The following is a 15,053-nucleotide window of genomic DNA, read 5'->3' as shown; positions in this document are numbered from 1 at the left end:
ACCATACGCCGCACACTGCATCAAATTGGTCTGCATGGCTGTTGTCCCAGAAGGAAGCCTCTTCTAAAGATGATGCACAAGAAAGCCTGCAAACAGTTTGCTGAAGACAAGCAGACTAAGGACATGGTTCCAGTAATCCATGTCCTGTGGTCTGATGAGACCAAGATAAACTTATTTGGTTCAGATGGTGTCAAGCGTGTGTGGCGGCAACCAGGTGAGGAGTACAAAGACAAATGTGTCTTGCCTACAGTCAAGTATGGTGATGGGAGTGTCATGGTCTGGGGCTGCATGAGTGCTGCTGGCACTGGGGGAGCTACAGTTCATTGAGGGAACCATGAATGCCAACATGTACTGTGACATACTGAAGCAGAGACTGGGCTGCAGGGCAGTATTCCAACATGCTAACGACCCCAAACACACCTCCAAGACGACCACTGCCTTGCTAAAAAAGCTGAGGGTAAAGGTGATGGACTGGCCAAGCATGTCTCCAGACCTAACCCCTACTGAGCATCTGTGGGGCATCCTCAAATGGAAGGTGGAGGAGGTCTCTAACATCCACCAGCTCCGTGATGTCGTCATGGAGGAGTGGAAGAGGACTCCAGTGGCAACCTGTGAAGCTCTGGTGAACTCCATGATCAAGAGGGTTAAGGCAGTGCTGGAAAACAATGGTGGCCAGACATAATATTGACACTTTGGGCCCAATTTAGAAATTTTCACTTAGGGGTGTACTCACTTTTGTGGCCAGCGGTTTAGCTGTACACTCACTACTTTACATTGTAGCAAAGTGTAATTTCTTCAGTGTTGTCACGTGAAAAGATATAATAAAATATTTACAAAAATGTGAGGGGTGTATTCACTTCTGTGAGAAACTGTAAATTGGCAATAAACAAAAGTGAACAGGAATATAAATATTTAATCATGTGTCTTAATTAAGTGTGTTGTGGCATTTTTTTTTTCGTAAGGAAAAAAAAAAAAAAGTAATTGCAACTTTTTATTTCACAATTCTGACTTTTCTTCTTAGAATTGCAAGTTAGCATTGCAATTCAGAGAAAATGCATTTTTTTCCTTTGACAGAAACAAGCTTCCATACATATTTTTTGCCACTAGAATGAATAAATACATATAAAATAACTTAAAAATGCATTTGAAATTGCATTTACTGTAAATTGTAAACTGAAACTAAAATTTTAATTTCAATTTCACCTGTGCAATGTTGAAAACTATACAACACCTTTTGTGATCTTGGTCAAAAATGACTGGCCTTTTGAAAATTGCTTGTAATTTTTTTTTATTATGCTATATTATCACCAAATCTGTGAATGTATCTTTTTCTTTCTCTTTAAGGACAGGTTTTGTATTTCTTGTTGCATCCAGTTGATAGGCCTCACTGATCTGAGCTAATGTAATCGGTTTTTGAGTGAAAAACAATATGTGTGGATAATTTTGTCAATAATAAATCAAATGAAAACACTTTCCATTGTTTATCACACTAGTGTGATCTAATGTTTGACCAAGTTTTTTTAAATGCTTTTACTTTATACAAAATGGAACAAAAAATACCTTTTTTGTACTTTTTTATGCTATATTATCACCAAATATTGGGTTAAAACGTTTTGTCAAATTGCTTTCTTTCAATTAGAACAGGGTTTGTGTGTGGTTTTGAAACTAGTCGATCGTAGGCCTCATTGTTCTGAGGATAAAGTTAATCTCTGTGTAAAATAAAGACTAATAGTGCTATAGTGTAAATTAATGTATGTATGTATGTGTATGTGTGTGTGTGTGTGTGTGTGTGTGTGTGTGTGTGTGTGTGTGTGTGTGTGTGTGCGTGCATTTTTTTGTATAATGACATGGGTATGACAGAGGTATTACAATATGAAGGTGGTTTATGAGGACACTGCCTATGTCCCCGTAATTCAAAAGGCTTAAAAAACATACTAAATGGTGTTTTTTTTTTAATCTAAAAATGCACAAAGTCTCCTGTGAGGGCTAAGTTTAGGTGTAGGGTTGGTGTAGGGCAATAGCACACACAGTTTGTTCAGTATAAAAACCATTACGCCTATGGAGAGTCCCCATAAACCACAAAACCCAACATGTGTGTGTGTGTGTGTGTGTGTGTTGCCACATGAGTATGTGGGTATCCATGCATGCACAAGTCCGAGGCCTTTGTGTTTGCAAGCACACATGAACAAATGTGCATATGAACATGATAAACATGCTCCTGAATACTAAATGTTTCTCTTATTGTCGATCTCGTCCATCATTTACAAAGGATGGTCATTTTGGACCAATATAAGCTCAGATCAATGATCAGTCAGTTTTCAAAGAAAACACAAAACATTTCCTAATTGAAAGAAAACAAGTTGATAAAAAGATTGAGTCCAATTTTTGGTAATTATATAGCATAAGGTGATAAAAAGGTGTGTGAGTGGGGGGGGTCCCAGAAAAGAGCAAAAATTATCAAAAAAAAAAGTGAAGTAGTACATGTGTGAGGAAAGTGACTAAATTTTAGCCCAAGAAAGAAAGAAAGAAGAAGAGCAGTAACATTAGCTAACATTTTCAGGGGAGAAGAAAATCCTCTCTCGGTCAAAATGACCACAAAACAACATAAAGGTCAAAACAACAACAACAACAACAAAAAATGTTTGTCTAACATTGTGAAAGAAATCATATCCACATGTCTAAACTTGTTCAGTCGAATCATGTTGCACCTTCCATATAAAACATCATAACCGTGGGAAATATAAGTCTCACATATTGCCATTGTTTAATCACTTTACAATAACTTACTACATTTCCGTAGTGTTTTTACTGTAAAATGACGGAAACATCCAAAAGGATACTTAAAGCAGACAAAGACCATATATAAAAAATAATAATAAGAGAAAGATTTTTTTCTCAACCATCCATAATATCAGATACCATATCAAATGAATGTGTAATATATTTGTTTTGAACTATTTAATTTTTTTGCAATTATTGCAATATTATAATATTTTATAATTGTAGTTATGATTATTTATGAGATTAAACAAGTTTTTATTATTATTATAATGCCTCAAGAATGTATAATAAATATGGGCTTCATGGAAAGTGTTACCATCATGTCCTTTAAACTTGAAAGTCTGTCATCATCTATGCCCTCACGTCATTTCAAACTACTGTGACTTTTATTTTTTCCGTGGAACAAAATGTCAAAGCTGCATATAGTGATAACTGTCAAGTTCAGTTGTTACACTCTTTCTTATTTAAATGAAAGAAAGAAAAAAAAAAAGGTTGGGAATTGAACCCAGGTTCCCTTTCATGCTTTTCAGAATCTGTACCTCGAACTTTAAAAGTACTAAAGTATCTAATTATTTTTTCTTCTGTCATGCCTTTCCTGGAGGCACCAGGTTTTTCAGGACTGCTACTAATGCCCCCTCAAAAAAATTGCATGACACCCCAATGCTTACTTTAGCATGCATCACTTGCACTATTTTTAAAAAGTGTATTTTAAATGAACTAGAATCCTCTGTTTTGCTGGCCGCAGACGCTGAGCTCCTGCATGCCGTCGCTACAGCTCTTTAATCGCTTGCTACTGAATTATTATCACTGCCAGCCGTTTGCTCCTCTGTGTTATTAGCTCTGCTTTAACCAGGAACTCCGACACATTGCTTCATGTCATCTAAACTAGTACCTTTTTCATTTGAGGAGGTGTGTGAAATGCTTCTGAAGGGTCTGGAGTTTGCGAGGCAGTTGATGTTTTCTTGCACGTGTGTGTGCATGCGTCTTGGGGGGATGCTGTGGTTATGTGTCATACACCAGTAATGGTTCATGATGGCTGGTCCACCTCCTCCAAAACCACCATGATTTAACTCAAACCTCTGCATGCAACATGCTTTATATAGACGCCATCTGGTTCTCTGTCCCGATAATCATAATTTAGCATGCAAACAGTCCTCCTTTTTTCCCCTAGTCTTCTTCTTAGGTGGCTTTTGGATGGTTCTGAGGTTGCTGTTGGGATTATTTTTGAAACGGACAAGGTATGGGCTGTATTTTTCCTTCTGTGCTGTCCTGTAAACTGTTCCCTGATTGTCAATGCCTGTATATTGTAGGGCTTGTGCTTTGTTCGTACTGTTTTACTTACACATTTCTTGTATCTTATAATTTCTCCATATTTTCGTGTCTTGAAATTAAATGAGTTTATGTATGTGTTCTGTGCAAGAAATCACAACCAACACTTTTCTCATGTTTTAGTGTACAACATTTTAACTTTAATGGTGAAGCAAAGGACAAAATACTGTAGAATAAATTAGATTAAAAAAAAATAGCCACAAGCACATTTTTGATTTGTACAACAAAGCAATGCAACATATTGGTATCTTGATTTCCATATATACAGAATAAAAAATATATTTTTTATTCTTAGTCCACTTATTTCAGTGTCAATTATTTTTTTAATAACCACGAACAAACAAACAAAAACAAACAAAAACATATACAACATGTCTTTCTTTTTATATATATTTTTTTCTGAATTTGTATTTTTCTTTTCCATTTTAATAGTGTTTTTCTTTTATGACATTTTGTACGCATTCCCATCAGGAACATACTGAAAATAGTAAACTTCTCTTAGTTTGAAATGTAACACAAAAGTTATTTTTCTTTTCTTTTCCAAAATTGCTTAATGTTTTTTTTTTTTTTTTCAACATTGCACAGTGGTAAAATATTTCATGTTGGGAAGCGGAAATATGAACAAAACAAAAGCTTTTTTATTTTATTTTTTTATTGGATCCCTGTGAATCCTTTTAATATTTGGTGAGAAAAATCGCAAATATCTAAATAGTTATTCATTTCCCAATTACACAAGTAATTAAATAATAATGCTGCACATTCACTTTTGTAACAATTTATAATTAAAAGCAAACTTTAAAAGATTGGTTTAAGTGCTGTTTTAACCATTTCGATGGCCAGTCACGCATGGACTGTGCAGCAGTGCAAAAGCACACACAGGAGTGAGCCGCTGTGGGACATTGAGAAACGGTTTTAAAGGTCTTTCGGTTTGCTAACCTGGACATCTTTGTAGGGAGAACAAAGCAATCTTCTGAGAGACAAATTGGTATCTTCTGAACAACTGTTCGGAGACAGCCTAATATGGTAAGCAACGCTAACCTAAATTCTTTGGTGTTGAGTAAAAAACCAAAACACTATTTTGTAAAATGCATGTGTATACATGGTCCTCTGATATAGTGCTAGTCATCTCTGCCTTCCCCTCAAACCTCCCAGTTTATTTTTAACAATCTCATTTGTTGGACTCGTGCTATGTAGGTACATCTGTTCTGAAGTGCTTCTAGTTTTTCTCTATAAACATATTTGTATATGTGGCTATGCTGATCGAAATGTTGATATAGTGCAAAACTGTAAACGTTTTAACGTCTCATTTTTAAGATAACAAAAAATGTACAGAAATCAAAACCAAATAACATTATTAACAGAATAATTATAATAATAATAATAATAATATAGAGAAATGTTTGGTTCCAGCAGCCCATCAAACTTCTTTCAAGTATCTCTCAACAACACACGAACAGACATGCACACAAACGTACACGAATACTCCCGTAGGCACACTGTACATACACACACTTTTGTACATGGACTCACACATCGGACATATACGTAAAACATACGTACAAGGTATAAAAAGTCAACAAGCGTTAACTTTTTTCTTTTTTAGGTTGTAAAAGTAAATAGTTAAGAAACAAAACAACACCTCGATGAAAAATATATCATAATACTTGACAAGTTGCATAGTTTTGAGATTTTCTTTTTCAGGCACCTCATCTACGTCATCTCTCTTCCCGCAGTGCATGTCTGCGCTGCAAAGTAGGCCGCATAAATACTCTCTGACCTTGCTCCCTTTGCTTTGTAACAAAAATATATTATATTTCTTTTCTCTTTTGAAAGTGCCACAGAGATTACTCTGAGTTACAGATACCCATTGTAATGTGATACCCACTGGATTCTAAGATGACCACGCACAAGTGGCCGAGAGAAAGAGAGGCCTGTCTATGTGAGAGTTTGTCTTGAGGCAGAGAGATAAAGATAGAGGAGCTCTCCTCTCCTCTCTCTACATCTCTTCTTTTTCATTCGTTTTGGGGCTGCAGTTTTTGCCCCTACCACCCAACCTAGTCTCTCCCTTCCTACCCTTCCTCTTCCCACAGCGGAATTATGAGCAGCCGCATTCTTCTACAATCATGTTCTGGATGTCCTTTTTGACGATTTTCTGCTCCTCGTTGTAGTAGAGCATGGACATGGCCCGCAGACGAGTCGGCACGCAACAGGACTTGATGTTGGTGAAGGGGCTGTACCCTCGCATGCGGTAGTGGTTGATAACTGTGGAGTGGAAGGACAGCGAGTTGCCGGTGATGCTTGCCACATGGCTGGGACAGTCGCCCTCGCAGTAGTTGGCGTGATACCCCGAGGGAGCGATGATCCAGTCGTTCCAGCCGATGTCTTTGAAGTTTACGTAAAACTGGCGTTTGCAGCAGACGCGTACCTTGCCGTCACACTCCAGGCCTCTTTTGCGACGTCTCCTTTGGGACAGATCGTCCATCTGTCGCACCACGGCCATGAGGAACGGCCGGTGAGATTGCTCACGCTCACCGCCTCCCGGAGTCACGAGCACCGGCGTAGCTCGAGCATCGGCACACAGCGGGCAAGAGACACGCAGACTCAGCGTGCTTCCCCCGTGCTGCAATAACGACTGCACACTGGCCGAAACGGGAAACGTATGCCACCCGCTGCGCCGCGTGTCTACGGATTTCTCCGCCAGAAACTTCTCCCCTGTACTTTGCTGCAGGAGCAGCCGGATGGTGATGTTAGCTCGGGTGCGGTTGCCCTTCGGCAGTCGAAGAAAGAGCCAGACGTTGGCTTGCTCCACTAGAGACATCTCACCGCCTTCCTTGGAGATGAGAAAGTTGACAAACCCTGGAGCTTGACCTGAGAGACAGGAAGAGAAGGAAACATCAGAGATTAGTCAAATGAGCTGATCTTTTGTTATCGTACTTGTGTTTCACTTTAGCCTGAGGCTCTGGTTGACTTTGGAGACGGTATACCCGCCACATCAGAGCTGACGCTGGGAGTGGTGGCATCGGTGGAACACTTTAGGTTTGTGCCAGCAGTGACCAGTTTTTCAAGGTTTCCACAAAACAATGTTCTTCTGTTTTGTGCGACTATTAATAAATGGCATAGATGCATGCAGTCGTGCATCCTTTTCCTGCACGTCAGATCAGTGAATCAGCTGTTCCTACACGCACGCTCGCAAGCAAACAATTCCTCCCTCTTGGTTATTCCTGCACCACCTTGGAATTTAAATAATTGAGGGTTTAAAACCAACTTCATCACCTCTCCTGATAGTTAACTGAGCAATTAAGAGTCTGCTAGCCTACTAACACATAATGGCCATGACAGCATACAGCGTGCAGCTGGAAGCAGTGATTGAACTGGATTGTAAAAGACTGTTCCCTTTGGCTTTGATTCCCAGCGTGTTATAGACAGAGGCAAGGCCTCTGGAAAATCTCAGTTCACGGATCATTTGGGTACTTCTAAACAAATCCTCTCCATTTACTGACTCAACCGGTTTTAAGCCACTAAACCCTTGTTGGGACAGTTTTTTTGGTTGTTCTCATTGACTGTTGCTTGCTTATTCTGTAGCTAAGTTCTTGTTCATTCATTGTTAAACTGGCCAACTTGTTGAAGGCTTGGCATACAAGTCCTGTATGTTACAGCTAATAGTAAGAAGCCTCTTGCAACAAGTATTAAGCAATATACTCTGGAAAAATATTGCACACGTACTAATCACGTACCACAAGATATTTACAGGGTTACGGCGTAATAACAATGGCATCAAGCTAAAAGTGTGTATGTGTGCGAAAGCGTATTTAAGGATCCCTGGCCCAAACCCATCTGTCCAAACACAAGCGAGCTGCACAAATGCGGTCTAGAAATAATGGGCTTTTTTTTTCCAGTAGTGGCTAACGCATTGTTTCCCTTTTAATCTGCACCCAGTGAAAGAATCAAGTATCGTTAGCATTTGCTTTGCAGGGTAAACCCTTCAACTGCCCCTCCAGAGCAGAGGCCCAGGTCCAAAGAAGAAAGATCACCACTGGAGCTTTGCAACTCCGCATTCTTCTGAATATATTTGCCAGAGAGCAAAGAGAATTTTTTTAATTTGAAGAGAAGGATAAATAAAATTAAAAAAGAGCCATGCAGTAATCCCTCAACAATAAACACCAATTTAACCGCAAGGGCAGAGTTTGCACAGCTGTCCTGCACACAAAGATGTAGAATAACATTTACACATTCCTCCCCTCCCCCTTTCCATGTCTTCAAAAGGGGTGGGTGGCTGTAGTATAGAATCACCTGGGAACTTAAGTGTGTTTGTGGGGATGTCCACTCCTCTTTAAACATGGCTTTAGTTAATGTGTTCTATAATCCCCTTTTCTATCTGGTTTACCTTAGGGGGAATCAGCCTCTTTCATCTCCTTGTTGGCCTTCTGTCATATTGTATGGCTTGCAATGCCCCCAGTGCTTGAAGCTCAAAGAATGCTTTTGCAGTAAAGAAGTCCGCAACCTGAAAGGTTGTTGAAACACGCCTCTTTGGATGGAGTTTGTTTGTACTCTTCCTAGTTAACTCTTATAGAATGTTCTATTTATCTTTGACTAATTTGTTGACAATGCTGATTAAAGGCAACAGGTTTTTTTATGCGCAGAACACATATGCTAGTTCAAAGAGCATAGTGCTAACAGGTGCTTAATGGATCAGGTGGAATGAGGCATTCATTCATTGATGTCTATTCCCTAGGTCTTGCTGACAACTCAGCAATGGCTAGTACTCACATTAAACACCAGAAGGGAAGGACGCTAAGTGCTAATATGAGAACACTTTCTGGATCCCTTCAGGAATTAAAGATTCTTGACCGATTTTCCTCTTTGACCCAACAAGATATTAAATTAGAAATAAAAGTCTGAAGGTGGAAATATGACTCTTTTAATGGTGTGTGGGAGTAAATGATTTGAGTTCCTCGCCTGTTATGCAACATATTTCAAACACAGTCCCGTCAGCAGCGAGGATAGATTTTACAGACTAAACTCTTGCGCTAGAGCATACTATAAGCCATAATATCACGTGATATTCATATATTTCAAACAATAATCAGTTATCATCTGGAAAACGATCGCTTGCTACTCTAATGCATTATAAAACAGATCCAAATCAGATACTAAACCCAATAAAAATGCTGCCGAGGTACTCCAAGAGAAAATATACAACAGAGATCTATACTGCGATCATAAAACAACCTCTGACATTATAATGTCGCTGAAAAGACCAGAATTCCTTTCAGTGCACAGCATGTTGCTGCAATGGCATTCATGGCCTTTTCTACATCCCAGCATGAGAAGCAAACAAACAAAAAGTGCAATTAAACCTTATTTCCCAACCATAACACTGTAGAGTCTTGTATACATTCTCCGGCGAGTGTCACTAACACCGGCGAGCCACTTCACGATACCACACCTTGCGCCGTAAAGGCCAAGCATGCTTGTAATGTTCTTCCCCAAACGCCCTTGTTCCCTCTTTATCTGGTCCTCATCACCCACAGGCATTTCAGGCACCAACAGCGGGCCTGATTTACTGCCTCCATCTAAGTCAGGCACCCCATCCAGCGGCAAAGAATCACCAGCTTCAGACAGCCCCTGCAGGCCAGCACAGCTCCCAGGGAACCAGGAGGGTAACGAGGAGAGTTACTGCTGCCTCCCTCCTGCTAACCTTTGGTAAGAATCCACAGAACATGGCTCAAAGCCATGCTGCATAACTGAAGGACAGGCACTTTCAAGACTGCGGTTTAACAAAACGCGAGGGACTATCTATATGGATAGTTGCAATTCATATTTTACTTATTTATCTGATTGATTTTTCAGTATTCAAGGTTGGATGTAGGTTTGAGATGCTCGCTACTCTTTTACCAAGCCCACATCTGCAAGTAATAACCCACTCTCACGAACAGGTTTGGATGATGCATCAGCTGTCAATGTAATAAATGAGCGTAGTTGGCATGATGCTGCAGCATCCTTTCTTCACTACAGTATTGTACCTTGAAGCCAAGAAAGCTTTAAGTAGCATATTACAAAATGACACGAGCAGCGAAGTATCTGCAACCTGAGAAACCTATTTGACCACACTAATGCTAAGGGATCCTCGGCTAACAAGGAGACTTTCTAATGTGGTCATCGAATCTGAATTGTGTTTAAAGGCGATATTTTGCGGCTGTGTTATATGTAAGTTTTGGCAAGCTGGCAGTGTAGCCCCAAAATAAGATACTATTTGATTTATATTGCCTTTAAATAGTAATTCTTCATATTATTTTGCAAGATCTTGAAGCAAGTCAGATTCTCTTTTCTGCAAAGAAATCAGTGTTTGATCTAGCAAAAATAACTGCTTGCACATAAACAATTGGGACATCTTCTTTCATTTGCTGTAAATATTACTGGAGGGAGTGATTATAGGGCTTTCCCTGTTATTAATTGCTTTGCATGTAGGAGGAGATCAAAATGAGGAAACAAAGTAAATATTGAGTCATTGTTTCAGAACATGTCAAGCTTTGCATATGCAACCTGCACGCCTGAATGACATCAGAAAGGCCAAACACTGAACGCCCACACACATTCACAGCATCCACAGTTATATCATCAACGCACCTTCTGTTTGAAGATTCTGCACATGGCTTCAGTGGAATTCAATGGCAAAGAATAGTGAACATGGTGCATAGCTACTATTTATAAGTCTCTGCATTTGTTAAATCATTATCTTTGGTTTGGAAGCAAAGGCTATCCATTTTGCAACTTTTGAAGGAAAATAAACTTTTGCAGAAGCTTTGGCCACATTTTATGAATGGCCTCTGGTGCACTCTCAAGGTTTAGCAGTATTAGTGACATGTCAAGGAAAGAGCAAATGCTTTAGATATGGTTGCTTTAAAAAGCACTTGTTAGTGTTTTAGTAGTTCAAATTATGTTATTTCTTACCCTTTGCTACTGCCTGAAAGTCTGCAGACTAAAGTTATTCATTATTTGCAGTCATGCTAACATACACAAGCACTGATTGCTCATGCCTTCAGGCTACACATTTAAACTGAGAGTAATCAGTTTTACCATGTAGCGTTCATTCAGCCAGAATGCTGCAAGTTAATGAATTAAACAAGTATGTCCTACAATAAATGCAATATGCCTCTGCGGTCCTTATCTGCCAACTGATATCATCATCAATGTGATTTCTGAACCTAATCAGCACATAATTTAAGAGGACAACAGACATGCAAAGAAAACTGAGATCTTACCATTAAATAGCTTTAATTTTAATAAACCTTTCAAATTATTGATAAAAAAAAATAAATGCTGTTACTTCATCTACTTATATTTCATAGCTTTATAAGAGATGTGTATGTCTACCTGTATGCTTGGCAATTATGAGAACAGATTCTTGGACAAGAATCCAGACAGATAGTGTATGTAGAAGTCTGAGACTTACATCATACACATAATTACAGTTGTCTAAACAACACACTTAACGCAGCATTACAGTGATGCAGTGCAGCAACATGTGTCTTAAAAATCAAACCAGTATGAAATAAGCGCCATGCACAACTATGCATTACAGTATTTAGAAAATCAATCTAATTACAGTTATGTCTCTGCTTGTGATGCCAAAGCCAAAAAAAATATCACCTTGTGCCACATTGCAGACTAAATGATGCTTCAACACCAGCGTTGGAATGGACCCAACTAGGAGCCTCAGTAAACTTTCAAACTTTACGTTGTTATACTGAAATAATTAAATTATTAACATACTAACTCTGAAGTGCAAGCATGCAGTAACAAATCCAGTAGGAACTTCAGTAGCACATTTTGAGATGAATCATAATGTATTATTTAATGCATGGACAAAACAGTGTATAAAAACAATTTCAGAATAAGTAGCCAACAAATGCAAACAATCACAGCCTGTGTAAAGGGCCTTGGTATAGTTTGTATTTTGGTTTGGTCAGATTTGATTAGGAATCGTGTTTAAGAAACTTTAGTAATGAATTATCTCCTGACAGAATATTGCAGTCTCAAACTATAATTACAACAGGCCTAATGCAAATACTCCACCCACTGCTTATTTTAAGACCATCAAAAGACTTATTTTCTGCTATTTACAGCCTTGTATTTAGTCTAATTCACTTTTATGATGAGAAGTATGAGGTAAGTATTATATTTATTTATGTGGGTATCTTTAGTCCTTCTGGTGTGTTTGAAATGTCAAAGACATATCATTGAAAAGTCTTATTGTCGTCCACAGAAATTGAGCTATGGTGTACCATGTACTTGGTTTGTGCCAGTACTGGTCATAATTTGACATTTTGCAATGTGAGCAGTTGAATGAGAGCTTGTAATCCTGATTTATTCATTCAGTCGTTATCAAATACCGATTGAGAACCAATAGATGTGTCTGAGGTTAATGGGATGCATACTTTAACTAACAATCCACATGATAAAAGTTTGATATAGACTTGATTATTAACAGATTTCCTTCTGTCTCTCATAACTAGGTTTTTGTCATCACTTAAGCATGATTTGAATTAGTTTTGTAATGTGACAAGCTGTAGTCTGGCACCAAAAGATTATCAAGGAATGGTTCTCATAAACAGGGTTCTCACGGTCATGAAAAACCTGGAAAAATCAGTGCATTTTAAATTTCCAGATGTGGAAGATCTTAAAACGTCATGGAAATTTCTGTAGTGAATGCAAATTTTCACTCTAATTGCTCTTTGTGAATGCAGTCTGTATAAAATGATTTTGAAAACACTTTTGCAGTAGTCATGAATGACTCAGAGAAGAAAAAAGTGGTGGGGGAAAAAAAATAAAAAATGTTTGGGTAACCCTGCATATTGTTGTATATTTTATTAGTTCCAGCGAGTGGATTATTTCATGTGACATCTTGTCTTAAATTATTTATTTCTTACTCTACTTTACGCCACGTCTCTTGTATACTTATTATTCCATTTTAAAAATGCATAATTCTTTTTTATACCTATAATGTCATTCTAAATATTCATTCTCTCCACAAGGCCGCAGTGTTACAGTCTCAGCTCCGTAAAATCATGAAACATTCATCTTTCAGACAAGCAATCCAATTGCTCCGTTTGCTGCTTTTTAGGTCTGACACATCTGTTGAGAGCTCCTGCAGCACGCCGTGGCTCTGTGTCACTCATGACCCGTTTGAGCTGCATGACTCAGAGAAGAACCCAATCTCTCCTCACATCACGGGCTTGACAGCACCTTTGAACAGCTCTCACTGCTGCCGACAATGCTCTTTCAACTGCCTTTGAAACCCGACACAAAGGCAGTAACTGAAGCCTTCATTTCCCTCCTATAATACCGAGAAGTCCTTTTTTATTCCTATGCGTTATGATTTTTTTTATCTCTCTCTCTCAGCCCTCTTCAGTCACATAGGGAAGCTACATAGGAGACTGTCAGTCCCCAAGGAAGTGCTCCTGTGCAGAGCTTACAGCTAGAAGTCTGGGGGGCCCTCGCAGATAATTACTGATTCTCTAAACCAGCAGGAGGTTTGCAGGAACCTCGAGAGAGGGGGAGCGAATTGCCGCAGCTTATTTCTAACTGCTCTGTCTTTGTGCGGTGGCAACAGGTTTCCCTGAACTCTTCAGACTTAAGTTGAACAGCTTTATAAACCCACCTCTCCGGTTTCATACCTCGAGGGAAGACTGAACGATTTACTTTAAAGTATTTAAGGACTAAGATCACCCTTTGTTAGAAAATTGGACTCACCGGCTTCAGCAAACGTGATGATCTCTGTCTGTTCCGCCTGTTCTGTGTCCAGACGGCTGCTGGCCTCGTCCTCAATCAGGACACTGCCGTCCTTGGCCACCCGTCCCACGTGTACCTTGCGAATGGCATTGAGGAGCGCCGCCCGAGGCACCGGGTGCGTGATGTTGGGGCGCTCTTGCAGGTGCAGCATGTTAAGTATGTGTCTCTTCACCGCCTCGACCACATCTTGCTGGGCTCCTTCGTCCTCACCCTCGCCTTTTCGAAGCCGCGCCAGGGCACAGGAGGGACAGTCCGTTGCTGCCTGTTCGGACGTTGCCAGGCTCCCTTTGGTGACCATGGCATTGAGGGAGCAGGTCTGGATGAGCAGCAGGAAGATCCCGCTCAGAACAGGGAGAGGGGACATCCTTAAATGAAAAGTGTCAGTTGCTGAAGAGAGCTGGAGGGTGTGTGCACCGGGATGCAAAATGAACAACTTACTTTAAAAGTTCCTTTCAAAGTAAGGCAAGAACAGTCCGGTCACCGAGAGCTTGCAGTAAAGTCTGTCTGGCTGTGAATGAACTCAATCTGACCAAAATTTGAGAGGAGCAAAAAAAAGTAAGGGGGAAAAAAAAGTGAGAAAAAATTTAATCCTTGCTGGTAAGTTGTGAGAAGAGATGCTGGTCGGAATAGTTCTGTCAGAGGCTTTCTCCCTCTCCAGGTCCTCGGGAAGTTTGTATGGGATGGGCAGTCGGCTTCTGGATGTGCCCCAGGGAAGCAGTGTGCTCGTAAGAGGTCTGGGACTGCTCACTGTGCAGGAGTTGAATGGTTTTGTAGAAGTGGGCTGGACTCTCTCACTGGCTCTAGCTCCCCTGTCTCTCTGTTTCTACTTCTTCTCCTCTCTCTTACAGAGTAATTATACTTCCCTCGCTCCCTCCCCTCTTCCTTGCTCCCTCCCTCTCTTTACGTTTCCTTTTTATTTATTTTTCTAATTGTTCTATTTGTAGGGCAGAGCAACTTTCCCTCTGCAGGGTTTACGGAGCACGTACTGGAATTTGCTTGACAGACATGACAAGTGTGATTAGCTATTAAGTGACTAAGCCATTCATTTGTAAGTTTTCACAGTCTTGCTGTTTTTAAATGCAAGACACTTCTGTATTACGAACTCTCTAAAACATTATTAAATTTCAGTAGACAAAATTAAAGTCTGGCAA

General features: G+C 39.7%; 1 protein-coding gene across 1 annotated transcript; it reads right to left on the bottom strand.

Moving 5' to 3' along the window:
• Positions 1 to 5,938: 5,938 nt before the first annotated feature.
• LOC306862966 (inhibin beta A chain-like) lies at positions 5,939 to 14,730 on the bottom strand. The gene is made up of 2 exons (XM_079406086.1): positions 13,864 to 14,730; positions 5,939 to 6,978 (listed from the first exon to the last, which is right to left on the bottom strand). Exons 1-2 carry the CDS (start codon positions 14,264 to 14,266, stop codon positions 6,206 to 6,208), a joined length of 1,176 nt encoding a protein of 391 aa, XP_079262212.1. The 5' UTR covers positions 14,267 to 14,730; the 3' UTR covers positions 5,939 to 6,205.
• Between the last annotated feature and the right edge of the window lie 323 nt (positions 14,731 to 15,053).

This window comes from Barbus barbus, assembly GCF_936440315.1.
Source record: "Barbus barbus genome assembly, chromosome: 44".
Classification (NCBI taxonomy): domain Eukaryota; kingdom Metazoa; phylum Chordata; class Actinopteri; order Cypriniformes; family Cyprinidae; genus Barbus; species Barbus barbus.
The sequence above is the reverse complement of the archived record's forward strand: the minus strand, read 5'-3'. Positions and strand labels throughout refer to the sequence as shown.

Excerpts from the sequence above, each read along its gene's own strand:
- LOC306862966 (XM_079406086.1), bottom strand. The coding sequence starts at position 14,266 with ATGTCCCCTCTCCCTGTTCTGAGCGGGATCTTCCTGCTGCTCATCCAG. Across the intron at positions 6,979-13,863 it reads CATCACGTTTGCTGAAGCCG|GTCAAGCTCCAGGGTTTGTC; the intron begins GTGAGTCCAATT and ends CCTGTCTCTCAG.